The 18,344-nt window shown below is 41.4% G+C and overlaps 1 protein-coding gene across 13 annotated transcripts in view; it reads left to right on the top strand.

The window, feature by feature from the left end:
- Nucleotides 1-18,344, top strand: part of LOC108697765 (protein capicua homolog) — a 96,415-nt gene that overhangs the window by 76,679 nt on the left and 1,392 nt on the right. For 5 of the 13 annotated variants that reach the window (XM_018228119.2, XM_018228122.2, XM_041571567.1 and 2 more), the window contains exons 6-21: nt 41-226; nt 2,303-2,468; nt 2,580-2,779; nt 3,505-3,733; nt 3,833-3,933; nt 4,179-5,292; nt 5,403-5,611; nt 6,227-6,399; nt 6,986-7,152; nt 9,547-9,840; nt 11,139-11,328; nt 14,352-14,601; nt 16,238-16,458; nt 17,474-17,628; nt 17,780-17,929; nt 18,058-18,189. In XM_018228119.2, coding sequence (XP_018083608.1) covers nt 41-226; nt 2,303-2,468; nt 2,580-2,779; nt 3,505-3,733; nt 3,833-3,933; nt 4,179-5,292; nt 5,403-5,611; nt 6,227-6,399; nt 6,986-7,152; nt 9,547-9,840; nt 11,139-11,328; nt 14,352-14,601; nt 16,238-16,458; nt 17,474-17,628; nt 17,780-17,929; nt 18,058-18,189 — 3,937 coding nt within the window. Of the gene's footprint in view, nt 1-40; nt 227-2,302; nt 2,469-2,579; nt 2,780-3,504; nt 3,734-3,832; nt 3,934-4,178; nt 5,293-5,402; nt 5,612-6,226; nt 6,400-6,985; nt 7,153-9,546; nt 9,841-11,138; nt 11,329-14,351; nt 14,602-16,237; nt 16,459-17,473; nt 17,629-17,779; nt 17,930-18,057; nt 18,190-18,344 lie in introns of those variants that run through there. The other 8 variants (XM_041571569.1, XM_041571568.1, XM_041571570.1 and 5 more) reach the window with 8 other exon arrangements.

Consider the following 18,344-nt stretch of genomic DNA (forward strand, 5'->3'; position numbering starts at 1 on the left):
GTGTCTGTCACATCTTTTTACCTATTCTTTTGTGTTCTAGCAGCGGGAGAAGGATCACATCCGACGCCCAATGAATGCCTTTATGATCTTCAGCAAGCGGCATCGGGCGCTTGTACATCAGCGCCACCCAAACCAGGACAACCGTACAGTCAGCAAAATCCTGGGAGAATGGTGGTATGCACTAGGACCGAAGGAGAAGCAGAAGTACCATGACCTTGCCTTCCAGGTACCTCGTATCATTTCACAATATTCTAAATCATTGATGAATAGGAGACTGCAGGCTGCTATCCATATTTATAGACATCTGCATTTTCTATTTATTTTCCTTAATTAGACCATAAAGAATTAGGGTAGAGGTTGCTGTGCACACTGTGACAAGCTGGCTTCTTGTACATGCAATTTTTGGGGGAAATTAGCTATGGTAGGCAGGTAAGCAGAGGATCAGGAGCATAAAGACAGAGATACAGCGTCTTCAGGCAAAAACTTATTTAGGCAAACTTTGCCCATCATAAAGTCACTGGAACAGAGTTCATTATTAGCGTTTTGACAGCACGCATTTAAAACTTTTCCCCACACTGGGGTTCTCGCAATACAGGGTGGCTTCCACATTCTGGAATAATTCTTCTGACTCTCCCCTCCAGAGATACAAATTCACAAGCCTCTGGCCTGGCTCATCTTCTGGCAGTACCTCAATCACTTTAGACTCAATCTCAATCACCTGTTCATGTCTCCATCTGCTCTTTGCAGTGGCAGGCAGCACCCCCAACCCTTTGGGAGTCCCTAACACAGACAGGTAACCTCTCCTGTTTTGTGCCCTGCTCTGAGAGACCTTCCTAACACTTGTTGTAAAGAAGAGGAAAGGCGAGAAGGGAGAGTTTGGAGCGGAGAGAGGAGGAGAAAGGGTTCAAACAGTTCACATGTCAACTTTGTGAACATTCCGTGGAGTTTGTTTTTGCATCATGGAATGATACCCAAGTACCCCAGACTGCATCAAATTTCTGCAGGCAACTCCTGGCAAGATATGTCAGTTTTTGGTAGGGATGCACCGAATCCAGGATTCGGCCTTTTTCAGCAGGATTCGGATGCGGCCGGATCCTTCTGCCCGGCTGAACCGAATCCTAATTTGCATATGCAAATTAGGGGCAGGGAGGGAAATCGCGTGACTTTTTGTCACAAAACAAGGAAGTAAAAAATATTTTCCCCTTTCAACCCCTAATTTGCATATGCAAATTAGGGTTCGGTATTCGGCCGAATCTTTCACGAAGGATTCGGGGGTTCGGACCGAATCCAAAATAGTGGATTTGGTGCATCCCTAGTTTTTGGTTTGACAGGGAGTTGTTCTGGTTGCACCAGAATTGTATCATTGTGGGGCTGTTGCTTTCCAATTAAGAAGAATAGCTTTTTTAGCATAATAAAGAAGTTGAAGGTAACATAGTCTGGTGTGGTTATTAATGTCCATATCTTCCTGTACTCCCAAGTAGGCAAATCAGAGGTGACAATATTCTTGGTAACTCTAGAACATCTGATATGTAATACGCAATATCTCTCCAGAAGGACTGGATTGATGGGCAGTGCCAAAACACATGCATATAAGAACCAATATCCCTTTCACATTTTACACATGGATCAGATGCCTGGGGGAATATTTTGGAGATCCTGTACGGAGTGAGATATACCCGGTTTAGAAATTTTATTTGAATATATCTGTCTTTGATAGATATTGTTAAGTCTGGTATCTGTTTCAGGGCTTCCTCCCACAACTCTTCCGTAAGGTTTGGTATGTGAGATACAGATCTTTACTGCTAAAGGGCTCTGGTTGCCTTGGGCTGGCACAGAAGCACAAAACATAATATGCAATATTTCTCCTTTAAGCAGAGAAACCTTCTCTGTTTAGACACAGCTTTCAACTTCTACGGGGGAGAAATTAAAGGCAAAAAACACCTTTTTACACTTCTCAGTGGACATTCTACCACAACATTTTTATCAATTTCTTTATAAATATGACTTGTAGTGTCAGATTTCTTGCCTCATTGAAGTTATAAACCATAATGATATTAGTATTTCAGTTAAAACCAGATGTTGCAGTTTTTTTGAGGTTTAACTCATCTGAGGCAAAAAATATAGAACTTCACAATAGACAGAGAAGCATCACTCTAAGTAAACAATATGCTTCTCATTTATATCTTGGCATTTAATAGAAGAATACAATACATATAGTATACATTTAATATTTATAAGCTGAATTTATGTACATCGCACTAATTTTCCATTTTGTATAAAGTTTGTTCTTTATTTGTAACAGGTCAAAGAAGCGCACTTTAAAGCTCACCCAGATTGGAAATGGTGTAACAAGGACCGTAAGAAGTCCAGCTCTGATGTAAAACAGGTCATGCCAGGTCCATGGGGAGTGCACAAGGAGATGAGAGAGAGAAGCATGTCAGAGACTGGAACCATGATTGCCGCTGGAGGTAGTTAAGGATATAAGGATACACATACTATAAGCGTCATTGCATAATAAACCTTACTGACATTTTTCCACATCCTCATACATTTTATGGCTGGTCTTTGTTACCTTACAGCTGCTGCTGAGGTTCCACCTTCAGGGCTCCTTTTGGGATCTGAGTCAAAGCTTGGAGCCTCCACCTCAGCTCTGGCAACTGGCCTGCCTACTTCATCAAGCTCTTCTACTCAAATATCCCGGCCACGAGCTTTTTCTCATAGCGCCGTGCAGAGCATAGAGCACAGAGACGACAGCCAGGCTCTGCAGGAGCTCAAACAGGTATAGACCATGAGCGAACCATCAATACAATAGTACTAATAGCTACCACTAAATGTTTCACTGGGCCCACAGTGGAGTAAGACAAATTAGTGAATGTCTAATCATCTCGGACACCCATGTTTTGCTTGACTCAAACTTATTGTATGATAGCAAAACTACTGTGGTAAGTACAAGTTTCTGAATTCTGCTACTTGTACCGACAGTCAAAATGCCACTACCCACCATGGAATTTCTTCCCATTAACTTGAGCCACAGGTAGTAGCTACCAGTGGTCAAAATTCTCTATTTTCACATACCAGTAAGTGAGTGTAGCCTATTTCTCTAGACTGTCTGCAGATGTAGCACTAGCCATGTTGTTTGTTATGGCTAAATCAATCTGAATATGTCTGCATAAAAACATTTATTATACTATGCTTTCATATATTCTAGTCTTGCCCAGGGGTAAGACCAGGAGTGTCTTACCCAACAGAGCTTGATGACTTTGGCACTATGTTGTAAATTTGGTGACCTATGAGTAGTAGTAGTAGTAGCAGCAACAGCAGCAGTAGTAAGTAGTAGCAGTAGTAGTAGATTAGTGTAGCCCAGTTGGACAGATGTAAACAAATTGTTATTGGTTTCCATGGGTTACAAGATTGGGTCAGATTTGCACTACTTTTCGGTATAATGGTGACATTAAGAGGCTTATTGTTATAACTGTTGAAGCTAATGTTTGCATTTGTCTGCAGATGTGCTCAAATCGCCCCCCCTATCCGGTGCAGAAAACAGCATTTGGGGGCCCAGACTCCACATCATTTTCAGTCCCAGCTCACAGTGAGTCCCCCACATGCCCAGCTTCCCGAGCCTGCTCTTCCCTGCCTGGCTCCTACCACCCCCAACGTACAGCAAGCGAGGACATGACCAGTGATGAGGAGAGGATGGTAATCTGTGAAGAAGATGGGGATGATGATGTAATAGGTAAGCTTGCACACCGCTATACTTCATTTCCAAAAGAGGTACATTTTTTTGTCCATCTCTGTCCTATTGTTTTCTCCAATCTTTTCTCCTGTTTTACAGCTGATGATGGCTTTGGATGTCCTGATATTGACTTGAAATGTAAGGAGCGGGTGACAGACAGCGATAGTGATGGCAGATCTGGAGATGAAGTAGAGGACAAGGTGAGTGTTCATTTAATGGGAGTATTTTTTTTTTAAGAATGTAAAGAAATTATTTGATTACTTACTAGAGGTGGATAATAGGAATAGGTAATGCAACAGCAAGGCAGACAATGTTTTTCATACCTTTGGTATTGCACATTATTATGACATAGGGCACACATTTAACATGTAAAACCAAAGTTTCTGTTGGGAGAAAAGATTAAGGTGCACTATATTAATTTCTTTATATCTTGATTACACTTTAGGTGCAACCCCAGCGTGTTTTCTCACCTGTCATTCGAACATCATCCGTGTCAGGGACTTTCCCTGTCTCAAATGAAGGCCTGAAGTCAGAAAGACAACAGAATATGGCAGAGTCCCCAAAGTCCAGTGACCATCCACAGACTTCTTACCCCCATGGATACCCCCCTTTACCACCTGCCAAACCTCCTCCTCGTCCTTCCACTCAACATCAAACCAAACGAAATCCAGAAGTACGCTTTACTCTGGTGGACCCTATTGCCAGCTACGAGCGCAAGCACAGCACCACTGTCCAATACAGTACTCAGTCTGTTATCTCAAGTGGGCCTCCTCAGCCGCTGGTTCTACCTAGTTTACCATTTAATCACCCTTCCAGTAGCATGTATTCATCTGCACCAATGTCCTATGAAGGGCACAGAGGAATGCCTGACAGCCGCCCTCCTCTTCCCACTTTAGGCACAGTGCTAGTGTCGGGTCCCCAGGGGATTCTTCCTTCTGGTCTAAAACCAGCATCCACAGTCGTCACTAATGTAGTGAAACCTGTTAGCAGCACACCTGTGCCCATAGCAAGCAAACCACTGCCTGTCAGCAGAAGCAGCAGCGATTTGAGTGAGAGCAGAATACCTGGATCACATGTGGGAATTGGGGTGCTCTATGCTCATGACAGAAAGCCAATGCAGCAACTACCATCTCCAGCCAATTCTCCTCACTCACAAAGCAAGCCAGCTGGTGGAATAGTAACCAACTTAGTAGTGGGAGCGTCAAGCTATGGGCAGCCAGCACCCACTACTGGCAATGGAACCGCCCATGCTCCTGTCACAGCCCTGCAGTTTATAACTCAGAATCCTGCAGGGAATTCCAACGGAGCGGTGCCTCTACGAATCCTGCAACCTCAGGAGTTGCTTCCTGCAGCAGCTAGCAAGAGGGGAAGCATCACCCAAGTGCAGTACATATTACCCACAATCCCACAGCAACTGCCAGGGGGCACTGCTGCAAGCATTCATTTCACCCTTCCATCTGCCAATGCAAAGATGATTGCTACGCCTCAGGCCCTTCCAATCGTTCAGCCTGGCCCTCCTGCAAGCCCCTCTCTCGGCATTGTGTCAGCTGCTGGAAAAGGTAGAATATGGTTCATTCCTTTCTGTCTCCTCTTTCCATTAACCGTTGCGTTAAACTTTTTCCAAAAAAATCTTTCAACTGTTGTTCCTGACACTCTCTCTGTTCTGCAGCTCAATCTGTGTCACCTGCCCCATTGTCCGGGAGTTCCACACAATTGCTTTCCGGTCCTGGAATTCTCTCTCCTAACGCTCAGGTTCAGGGCAAGATGCTAGTTCCTATGGGTACTCCTCATGTGACAGTGCGGACCGGCTCTGCTGCACCAATACCACTTGTCACCCCTCCATTTCCAATGCAGAACGGGGCTCAGCCCACCAACAAAGTAAGATAACACATGAAATTTATGCTATACAAGATTGACAGCTATTTGTGTTCCAAACTAGAGAACTAAATATCCCGGCAATCCCATGCATAACTGTCCAACAGAGAGAGACACACACAAACACACACTCACTCTCTACAAGGCAGACAATATAAATATATATATGTTATAAATGTTAATACTTTATTTTAGTTAATTTAAAATAACAGGTCCAGAACCTGTGTTTGTATCTGAATTCTGTATTATGGCAGCCATACACCGCCAGATCCACTTGTTTGGAGAGGTAACCAAATGAGCGGGCTGATTTGGCCACCAATTAGGGCAACAATTGAATCATCATTTGGGAGACTCATCGGATGAGAGCCACATAAATGTGCCAATTCTACAGGATTTTCACTCAGATATCAGTCGTGCAGGCCATTGGCTCCATACACGGGTAGATAAGAATCTGGAGGAACCAAATGGGCAGTTTAGATCTGCACTTGTATGGCCACCTTCATGCCTGGATTGAAATCAGGCATAGACAACCTGCGTTCCTCCAAATGTTCAACTATATTTTTCCAGCACCCAAACCCCAGTGAGTTTTCATTAATCCCCTGCCTTTTGCTCTTGCAGATAATACAAATCACTCCAATGCCAATGGTGCAATCACCGGCTCCAGCCCAGAGTGCCTTAGTACCACCAGGCAATTCTCCACTCCAGAATGCCATCCCTGTCACCATGGCAACAGCAGCTGTAATGGCAGCAACTTCACAACCTCAAAAGGTTGTTTTGCCATCATCAACCAGGTAAAGGATAACTTGCACAAAAAACGTTAGTAAATGTTACCCACAGAATGATATTGCTTGGGTTTGGCTATGCAGCTCTCCAGCTGATGCCAAGGGGCAATTTCCAACATCCCCAACCATCCCTGTAAGTTTTATTGTAGCTAAAGCTGGAGAGCCACTGGTTTGCAGATTCTCACTGCTGCATATCTTAAAGGAGCAATAACAACAAAAAGGTGTCTTAAAGTAATTTAAATATAATATACTGTTGCCCTGCCTTTGTAAAACTAGTGTGTTTGCTTCAGAAACACCACTATAGTTTATATAAACAAGCTGCTGTGTAGCCATGGGGGCAGCCATTCAAAGCTGAAAAGGGATAAAAGGCACAGGATACTTAACAGATAAGCTCGGTAGCAAACAATGGGATTCTACACAGCTTGTTGTAGGGCACCATTACATTATATGGTCATTCTTTTAAAATCCTTTCATTTTTTTGTTATTTTAAGTTAATAAACACCCATACCTGTTGTGACATGAGCTATAGAAGTTGTACACCCTGCCAGCTGTATTGGAGTCTTACTCAAAGTGCTCTTTTTTTCCTTTGAAACAGGATCACCTATGTGTCCTCCGCAGGGGTTCCCACTGTCCCTCTGGTGACCAGCAGCTCTCATTCTCACACAGCACCTTCAGGCTCTGCCCCATGTGTGCAGTCTATGGCCCTCGGGTTCACGGCTATAGGTCCAAATGGCCAGACAATCGTGCAGCCTCTGATTACAGGTAAGAGAGAGTGACTTGCGCAGGTGCTGTCATACATTTTTAGCTTGTAATTTAATTTAGTTCCTTCTTTGCTAAATCTTCGGGATGTGAGGGGATTGTAATATATAGATATATAGATCAACACCATTTTCTTTTCATTGGCTAGTTGAGTGAGTGGTCTTGGTCTCTCTTTTAAAGGAAAACTATGCCCTCCAAGCAATGTAGGTCTCTATAAAAAGATATTGTATAAACCAGCTCATATGTAAAACCCTGCTTCATGTACTGTAAATTAACCATTTTCATAATAATATACTTTTTTTAGTAGTATGTGCCATTGGGTAATCCTAAATAGAAAATTTTAATATTTCTAACTTTCAGCTCTTCTAAAGTTCTTATAAAGACCCTATAAGGAATTATATTTGATAAAAAGACAACAATCTGTTAATTTGATGACTCCTGGGGGTTGCGTAGTCTGGTTGTTCTCGTTCGTGCTGTAAAGTTCTGAGGTATTGGGACGATTCCATGACCAATGGGTGGTCTCTTAAAGGGGTGATTCACCTTTAAGGTAACATTTAGTTTGTCATAGAATGGCTAATTCTAAGCAACATTTCACTTGGTCTTCATTATTTCTTTTTTATAGTTTTATAATTATTTGCTTTTTTCTTACTCTTTGAAGCTTTCGCTGACCCCTTCTAAAAAGCAAATGCTCTTTAAGGCTACAAATGTATTGTTATTGCTAATTTTTATTACTTATCTTTCTATTCAGGCCTCTCCTATTCATATTCCAGTCTCTTATTCAAATCACTGCATGGTTGCTAGAGTAATTGGGACCATAGCTACCAGATTAAAGAGTGGCTGAATAAAAAGCTAAATAACTCAAACATCTTAAATAATAAGAAATGAAAACCAATTGCAAATTTTCTCAGAATATCACTCTCTACATCATATTAAAAGTTAACTTGAAGGTGAACAACCCCTTTAATGTTTTGAGATCATACCATGTTCTATATCTGAATATGGATTTTGTAGTATTTTGCTTTTTTCGGGTTAGAGTTGTAGTATAGTTTTCCTAGCTGCTGCGGCTAGTCTTCCCATCATAATTTTTACTGGTTTTGTAAATTGTGTATATGCTGTAGTGTTGCTAAATAAAGCCTGTAAATTGTGTATATGCTGTAGTGTTGCTAAATAAAGCCCGTAAATTGTGTATATGCTGTAGTGTTGCTAAATAAAGCCCGTAAATTGTGTATATGCTGTAGTGTTGCTAAATAAAGCCCGTAAATTGTGTATATGCTGTAGTGTTGCTAAATAAAGCCCGTAAATTGTGTATATGCTGTAGTGTTGCTAAATAAAGCCCGTAAATTGTGTATATGCTGTAGTGTTGCTAAATAAAGCCCATTCCATTTGTGGAGTGCTTTTTTTAGCCATCTGTGCCCCCTATGAGATCACTTCTTGCCAAAAAGTTAGGGAGTAGGACCATAGATTATTAAATTAGCTTAGCTAGGGTAGGGGCACACTGGGTGATTCGGGGAGATTTAGTCGTCTGGCGACTAATCACCTCGTCTTTGCAGCGACCAATCTCCCCGAACGCCTTACCTCTGTCTGGCACCGGCTTTAATGAAAAATCGCCTGTGGCATTGCACACGCGGCACTTCATATTCCGAAGTAGCCCAAAGTTGTGAGGCAACGTCGGGCGACTTCGGAATATGAAGCGCCAAGGCGACTAAATATCACCGAATCGCCCAATGTGCCCCTACCCTTAGAGCAGAGACACCCGCGGAAATTCAGGGAGATTAGTCGCCCGGCAGCAAATTATGTATAAAGTTAGCTTTAGGGTAGGGGCACACTGGGTGATTTGGGGAGATTTAGTCGCCTCGCGACTAATCACCTCTTCTTCTGGCGACTAATCTCCCCGAACTGCCTTCCCGCTGGCTAGAATCTAAATCGCCGACGGGATGGCACTCGGATCGCTTCGGTTTCCGAAGTCGCCCGAAGTTGCCTCACAAGGAAACTTCGGGTGACTTCAGAAAATGAAAAGCTCCAAGTGCCATCCCACTGGCGATTTAGATTCTAGCCGGCGGGAAGGCAGTTTGGGGAGATTAGTCGCCCGAAGAAGAGGTGATTTGACGCTGGGCTACTAATCTCCCCAAATCTCCACGTGTGCTTACCCATTTTATGTCTTCTAATTGGGGTAAGATATGAATTATAAAGAATTTGGAGAGCCATATCTTGGTATCTGCCTGCTGGTATGTATGTTTTTTTAAGATTTGTGGTGTTTGGGATTTCAGTGCTCCATGTGAAACTAGATCTTTCTTCAATTTCAATTAGTAGTCTAATAGTCTGATATATTTGTGAAGTTGTTTGTTTTATATTTTTGTTTTTAAAAGGTTGATGTTTTATTTCTCTTTCTTATTTTAGGCCAGAGTCAGCTACTTGCCCAGGGACAATTAGCAGTTTCTCCAGCTTCCACACCTCCTGTGCCGCAAACATGCAGCGGCCAAGTCCTGACAGCAATATATCCCTCAGTTGGGTCCAACGCACTGACTGTGCCAGCACCCCCTGCTGCCCAGAGTGTGGTATACACTGTATCCAGCACAAGTCCTATTTCTACAATTCCTGCCACTATCTTGCCTAAAGCCATTACCTCCCCCCAGACAATCAATTCTCCACCAGCACCGTGTATAGCAGGAAGCAGCTCTACCCCTGCAACAGGTACGGATACATGGTTTAATTACACCAAGAGAATAAACATTAATATGGCTGAGATTCTAACAGATTAATCTGAAATAAAGCATAAGGCCTCTAGAGGTGTCAATCTCTATGAGGGGTTGATATATACAAGTAAAATTTCTGAACAGGACATATCTAACCCCCTATCGCTTAGTGAAAATATATGACCAATGTCTCAAATGTAGGCTTGATATAGGCTCCCTGTTTTAAGTGTTTTGGTCCTGCCTGGTAATGCAATTGTATTGTTTCTTCAATTCATTAAGGAGAAGCTCACCCTGCCAAACATTCACTCCCCAGGAATCTGCTTGCTGGTAATAACAGGGACACTTCAACTTCGGTCATACTCCAGAATACGCTATTTGCAGATGCTTTACTACGCAAAAAAGGCTATCTTAAAGGACCAGTAACAGCAAAAAAAATGTTAAATTCGTTAGTATGCTACGAAAAAAAGACCCCAACACATATTAAACTTAAAAGTCGCTAAGTCTTTTGTTAAGAAATAACTTACTGAAACTCAGCTTGCGCTCCTCTTTAGAAAAGGCGATCCATCGCGCGGCGCTCCATTTCTCCTCCCTGCCTTCCTTATAGGAGATAGCCAGGGAGGAGAAATCGAGCGCCGCACGATGGATCGTCGCCCTGTGGCCGTGTCTGAAGAGGAGCGCAAGTGGAGTCTCGGTAAGTTATTTCTTGATAAAGACTAAGCAATTTTAAAGTTTAATATGTGTTGCCGTCTTTTTTTCATAGCATACGAACGAATTTTATTTAGGAAATTTTCGCTGTTATTGGTCCTTTAATGAGATGGAAATCCCTAGACTCCCCCACGCTACAATTGTGCCAGAAATTAGTGAACGACTCCCTCCCGAGCCAGAAACTCACCTACTTAGCTAGAGGTTGCCCTGGGAAGTTTGATGCTATCTGGGCCGCTTAGCTTGACTTACAGAATAATTAATCATGTTAATAATATATAAATATATAAATGTCCTGTTCCCTTTGCTCACTTCCTCCCTTTTTTTGTTGTTCCTTTTTTATCTCTATCCCTCTCCTTTTTTCTGTTGTAATTGTTTGTGGTTTTTGAAAAATGTAAAATAAAAATCTTTAAGAAAAAGCATAAGGCCTATTTTACAGCTCTTTAGCTTTCAGTTGTCAGAATAAGCCAATATATCAGCTAAATCACAATACTATGGAACCAATTGTCAGAGATTGATAAGTGTGTTTATATTTCCACCCCATATTTTTATTAATAACCGGACTATATGGTACCCTTACGTTGTCCCTTTTAGCTGCCTCTGTCACGTTCAGTCTGGTAACCTCAAAGTCACCACGGAACCTTCCAAAACCTCCTCAGAAAGTCAAAGCTACCATAGCTAGCATCCCTGTAGGGTCCTATGAAGCAACGTCGCCTTCCCCGTGTGTGCGCAACACTGCCCGACCCTCACCTTTACCCCCCTGCGAGGAGACTCCAGAACCAAGGTATCTCTTTCATATGATCTTATTTAATGTGGCTTCACCAACCTTTCTTTTGCATTGAATCCTGAATATTGGGATGAGTTATTAAACAGATGGTAACTTAAAGGGGTTGTTCACCTTTGAGATAACTTTTACTATGACATAGAGAGTGATATTCTGAGACAATTTGCAATTGGTTTTCATTTTTTATTATTTGTGGTTTTTGAGTTATTTAGCTTTTTGTTCAGCAGCTCTTCAATTTGCATTTTAAGCAATCAGGTTTCTAGGACCCAAATTCCTCAAGCAACTATGCATTGATTTGAATAAGAGACCGGAATATAGTTACATAGTTACATAGTTACATAGTTAAATTGGGTTGAAAAAAGACAAAGTCCATCAAGTTCAACCCCTCCAAATGAAAACCCAGCATCCCTACACACACCCCTCCCTACTTTTAATTAAAATTCTATATACCCATACCTATATTAACTATAGAGTTTAGTATCACAATAGCCTTTAATATTATGTCTGTCCAAAAAATCATCCAAGCCATTCTTAAAGGCATTAACTGAATCAGCCATCACAACATCACCCGGCAGTGCATTCCACAACCTCACTGTCCTGACTGTGAAGAACCCTCTACGTTGCTTCAAATGAAAGTTCTTTTCTTCTAGTCTAAAGGGGTGGCCTCTGGTACGGTGATCCACTTTATGGGTAAAAAGGTCCCCTGCCATTTGTCTATAATGTCCTCTAATGTACTTGTAAAGTGTAATCATGTCCCCTCGCAAGCGCCTTTTTTCCAGAGAAAACAACCCCAACCTTGACAGTCTACCCTCATAATTTAAGTCTTCCGTCCCTCTAACCAATTTAGTTGCACGTCTCTGCACTCTCTCCAGCTCATTTATATCCCTCTTAAGGACTGGAGTCCAAAACTGAACTGCATACTCCAGATGAGGCCTTACCAGGGACCTATAAAGAGGCATAATTATGTTTTCATCCCTTGAGTTAATGCCCTTTTTTATGCAAGACAGAACTTTATTTGCTTTAGTAGCCACAGAATGACACTGCCCAGAATTAGACAACGTGTTATCTACAAAGACCCCTAGATCCTTTTCATTTAAGGAAACTCCCAACACATTGCCATTTAGTGTATAACTTGCATTTATATTATTTTTGCCAAAGTGCATAACCTTGCATTTATCAACATTGAACCTCATTTTCCAGTTTGCTGCCCAGTTTTCCAGTTTAGACAGATCACTTTGCAAAGTGGCAGCATCCTGCATGGAACCTATAGTTCTGCACAATTTAGTATCATCTGCAAAAATAGAAACAGTACTTTCAATGCCCACCTCCAGGTCATTAATAAACAAGTTGAAAAGCAAGGGACCTAGTACAGAGCCCTGCGGTACTCCACTAACAACACTGGTCCAATTAGAAAATGTTCCATTTACCACCACTCTTTGTAGTCTATCTTTTAGCCAGTTCGCTATCCAGGTACAAATACTATGTTCCAGGCCAACATTCCTTAATTTAACCAGTAACCTTTTGTGTGGCACTGTATCAAATGCTTTAGCAAAGTCTAAGTAAATCACATCCACTGCCATCCCAGAATCGAGGTCTCTACTTACATTCTCGTAAAAAGAAATTAAGTTAGTCTGGCAAGATCTATTACGCATAAAACCATGCTGGCACAAACTCATAGTATTATGATTTGCTATGAAGTCCAGTATCTTATCCTTTATTAACCCTTCGAAAAGCTTTCCTAATACTGACGTCAGACTAACTGGCCTATAGTTTTGAGGCTGAGAACGGGATCCTTTTTTTGAAAAGGAGAGGCCTAGAAAGATGAATAATAAAAAGTAGCAATAACAGTACATTTGTAGACTTACAAAGCATTTGTTTTTTTTTCGATGGGGTCAGCAACGCTTTTATGACTGCATAAAGTGAAATGTTAATCGGTTATTTGGAAACCCGTTATCCACAAAGCTCCGAATTATGAAAAGGCCATCCCCCATAGACTCCATTTTATCCAAATAAGCCAAATTTTTAAAAATGATTTCCTTTTTCTCTGTTATAATAAAACAGTACCTTGTAGTCTTGTAGACTTAAAGGAATGGTTCGCCTTTAAGGTAACTTTTATTATGTTATAAAACAGCCAAATATGTAATCTATAAAGGCTGGAGTGACTGGATGTATAACAGAACAAAACAGAATCCAACTTCCTGCTTTTCAGCTCTCTAACTCTGAGTTAGTCAGTGAATTGAAGGGGGGCCACATGGGACAAAACTGTTCAGCGAGTTTGCAATTTATCCTTAGCATTCAGCTCAGATTCAAAAGCAACAGTTATGATCCACATGACCCCCCCTCAAGTCACTAATTGGTTACTGCCTGGTAACCAATCAGCGGAAACCAAGAGAGCTGGAAAGCAGAAAGTAGTGTTCTGGCTATTATATTAGACATCCAGTCACTCCAGCCTTTATACATTACATTTTTGGCTAACTAACTATATTGAAATTTTTTTTTATTTTGCACAGCCTATATACCCAGTTTTTATTTTTTCACTGAACAATTCCTTTAAGTAATGCTGCTCTGAGTCCTCTGTCAAAAAAAACACTATTTCTTTCCTTCTCTTGTGTACACATGGGCTTTTGTATCATGTTTTCATCTTAAACCTCCAGGGCTAGGGCTTGAGCATGCTCAGTTTGCTCCCCTCTCCCTCCCCCCCCCTCCTTCCCTCCCTGCTGTAATCTGAGCCCAGAGCTATTAGTGAGCAGGGAGAGACTCAAGCAGGAAGTGATGTCATGCCAAGCTAATATGGCAGCTGCTGTCCTAAACAAACAGAGAGAGCTTCTAGAGTTGTTTACTCAGGTATGGTAAAGCATTCTACAATAAATATAGTCTTATAGCTTGTACTATTGTGGCTAATCTATTGCCATTAAACTACTTTGGTAGCTTTCCTACTCCTTTAATGCTGTAAAAGATGGCATTAACTGTAGCTGTCCTGTAGACAATAAACTGGCTCACGAATATGTATATTTTTACATCAGGTATATTGCAGAGTCTCGTGGGTCATCGATGGGGCGTGAACCCTCTACAGAGTCCTACTCAGTCAGCCCCTTCCCTCCTGCACACGTCCGAGAACCAGCGCAGGCAAAACAGAGACTGTCTACAGCTGAAGATCGGGCATCCAGGGAAATCTGGGCAAAGAACATGACTGATGATAGAAGTTCCGCACCTCCTCTTCCTGACGACAAAAGAGAACCTCCTCACTCACCAAGTATTAAGAAAGAACCTGGGGTAACTAGCATCTTCATAATAATTTATCATCACTAACATGATGATCACTAACATAACAGCATAGCAGTTGCCTTATTAGAGAGACAACATGGGTTATGATAACTGCAGCCCTGTTTTATTATAGGGATTTTAGATACAGTATTGGGACAAGCAAGCCCAAAGTTAAAAGATTCAGGAAGTGCCACTTTGTAAGACATTTCTCCAGGGGACACAGTCAGCGAGCTTGCCCTTGCTTTTGTGCATTATACATTTATATGTTACGAAAAGATTCTATAAAAAAGAAAAGTACCCCGCTTATAGCAAGTTATCATATACAAATGGTACTAATTTATCGCCACTTATAAGAAACAACCTTACATGTTTACAAATTAAAAGGTTATTATCTGTGCATAAAGTGCATGTATCAATTCATTCAAAATTCATCAACTGGCTTAATGAAAATCAATTCATCTAAGCTGCAGTGGAATAAATAGATTCTCTTCCCAAATTAATTGTAATTCATAAATAGAAAGATAAGCTTTGTGACCATTAATAAATTAGGAAAAATTATAGAAATATTTAGGTACAAGAGGGGGGTTGTGGGTGCACTCCTAAGGCCATATAAAAAAATATATAAATACAATAATCCCCTGTCTAAAAAAAAAGAAAAACAGGGTTTTTTGTTACAAAGTTATGATCATAAAATTGGTAAGCCGCCATACCACGTCAAGGTAAACCCCATACGGCGGTCCCTAACCTGTTTACCTGCGATCAAAATTTAAAACCTTGGTTTCAATCTGGACTAGATCCTCCCCCGCCACCTGCATATGCGGCTTTTGAAGGGGAGACTGCCCAGACCAACGCCCATTTAAAAAAAAATTTTTTAAATGGGCGTTGGTCTGGGCAGTCTCCCCTTCAAAAGCCGCATACCAATTTTATGATCATAACTTTGTAACAAAAAACCCTGTTTTTCTCTTTTTAGACAGGGGATTATTGTATTTAAATATTTTTTGTATGGCCTTGGGAGTGCACCCACGGCCCCCCTCTTATAGAAATATTTACCCTGTATATAGAGCATTTATAGGTTACAGGAGCGAATGTGCATTGGTCACTCTAATGAACATGTGTGCTTTTGAGGGTAGAAAATTTGAAGTAAAAACAGGGCTGTCCGGCACTCAAATGGATCCACAGGACCAGAAAAGTTTAAGTTAAAAAATATATCTTTATTTTACAAAGTTAAAAAATGTATACTTGCATCTCCATCCACCCTACTCGTTTCGTCCCAACCAGGGCACTTAATCATTGGCTGCTTTTGAGGGTAGGCAGCCAAGATAAGAAAAAGAAAAATTTTAGATAAACAATTGTCAGTAGTGAAGCGGATGTTAGCAACTGGAACCTTACAAAGTTCCATCCCATATAGCAACTTCTATGTGTCTGTAGTATGACTGTAGGTTAGAATCTACAATCTAGTCAATTAGTTTTAGTCACTCCACCAGTCCCCTGATATCTCTATAATGAATACACAGGACAGAAGTATAACACTCAAGGATTCCTCTCCTCTCTGCTGGCATTTATTTATACAGGCAGTGATCTTGCAGCATATATAGTTCATCTGAAAAAGGGGTCTCTAATACGTCGCTCTCTTTCTCTCTATCAGTGTTCTTCAGATTTTAAAGTCACAGAGACTCGTTTAGACTCCAATCCTCCTACAGGACTCCCTACTCCCTCTTCCCCTGTTCCCCTGCCCCCAGCCCAGTCTGGAGAGGCTGCAAAGGCCGGCACATCTCTCTCTGAGGCTTCAGAAAGGAAGGATGGGCCTGTGAAGAAAGTGAAAGTGCGCCCTCCACCTCTCAAGAAAACCTTTGACTCTGTGGATAAGTGAGTTTTGCAGGAAGTTTTGTCCTCTCTACTAAGCCGGGTCCATTCATAGGCAGTAGCTTATTATGTGCATGAAAAAGATCTTTCCTGCAGTATTAGAGAAGATATTGCTATACTACTAGCTTATTTCTCAGTGCTTTTTTTCTTCACATCATCTGTACTCTTTGCTCTTTTTTTCATTTTCCACCCCCTTATTTTAATGCTAAATATAATCTCTACAAATTAAAGGGATACTGTCATGGGAAAAGGTATTTTTTTTCAAACCACATCAGTTAATAGTGCTACTCCAGCAGAATTCTGCACTGAAATCCGTTTCTCAAAAGAGCGAACAGATTTTTTTAAATTTAATTTTGAATTCTTGACATTCGGTTCTAAATAATGTCTTTTTCCCAGCTGCCCCAGTCATGTGAATTGTGCTCTGATAAACTTCAGTCACTCTTTACTGCTGTACTGCAAGTTGGAGTGATTTCACCCGCCCCCCACCCTTCCCCCCAGCAGCCTAACAACAGAACAATGGGAAGGTAACCAGATAACAGCTCACAAGATAACCGCTCCCTGGTAGATCTAAGAACAGCACTCAATAGTAAAAATCCAAGTCCCTCTGGGACACATTCAGTTACATTGAGTAGGAGAAACAACAGCCTGCCAGAAAGCAGTTCCATCCTAAAGTGCTGGCTCTTTCTGAAAGCACATGACCAGGCAAAATGACCTGAGATTGCTCCTACACAGCAATATTACAAGTAAAAAAAATACACTTGCTGCTTCAGGAATTAAATGCTATGTTGTAGAGTGAGTTATTTGCAGTGCAATTTAGAAATAAAAAATACATTATATACACACCAATATTACAACTAAAAAAAAATACACTTGCTGGCTCAGGAATTAAATTTTATATTGTAGAGAGAATTATGTGCAGTGTAAACAATGTAATTTAGAAATAAAAACGACATAATAAAAATCTTGACAGAATCCCTTTAACTACTAACCCATTTAATGGTTACTGGTCTTTTATTAGCAGGGTCCTGTCTGAAGTGGATTTTGAGGAGCGCTTTGCTGAGCTACCGGAGTTTAAGCCAGAGGAAGTGCTTCCTTCGCCCACACTCCAGTCTCTTGCCACTTCTCCTCGTGCTATCTTAGGATCTTACCGAAGGAAACGCAAGAACTCAACAGGTATCAACATTTGCCTATACAGAATAAGCATGGATATTTTTACTGTTAAGTGCAGTCTATGGCTTATGTATTAGGTGTCAGATTAGTGTATGCTTATGTGGGCTTTGGTGAATTATTCTTGAAATGTCTCTTATGGGAGTATCTATAACAGTTTGGTCTCCCAACCTAGATCTGGACTCTTCAACCGAAGATCCAGTCTCTCCAAAAAGAAAAATGCGGAGGCGTTCCAGCTGCAGCTCTGAGCCCAACACACCTAAAAGTGCAAAATGCGAAGGTGACATTTTCACCTTTGAAAGGACAGGTAAGGAAGGCTTCTTCTGCTACTTTAGTGCCAGATCCTTGCTCACAGGTCTTCCTCTTGGCATTTCATTTTCACCTTCCCCAAGCTTTACTCTTAGTGGTAAAATCTTGCTGTTACATCCCTTGCAGGCAGTGAGGCGGAAGACTTACTGGGTGAAATGGAATACGATAAGGCCCCGTACTCTTCGCTGCGCCGAACTTTGGATCAGAGAAGGGCATTGGTCATGCAACTTTTCCAGGAACATGGTTTCTTCCCATCCTGTGAGAATCCATTTTGTTACATTAAGGAATGGGGTGGGAAGCTCAAAGGAGGAAGCAAACAATGGTAGGGGGCAAAAGGAAGGAGAGGGGGAAGAGATGTATACTTACGGTAATTAGAATACGAAAGAATGGGCAAGAGGAAACAAAAGATGGTG

The sequence above is a fragment of the Xenopus laevis genome, chromosome 7S, assembly GCF_017654675.1.
Source record: "Xenopus laevis strain J_2021 chromosome 7S, Xenopus_laevis_v10.1, whole genome shotgun sequence".
NCBI classification, from domain to species: Eukaryota; Metazoa; Chordata; class Amphibia; order Anura; family Pipidae; genus Xenopus; species Xenopus laevis.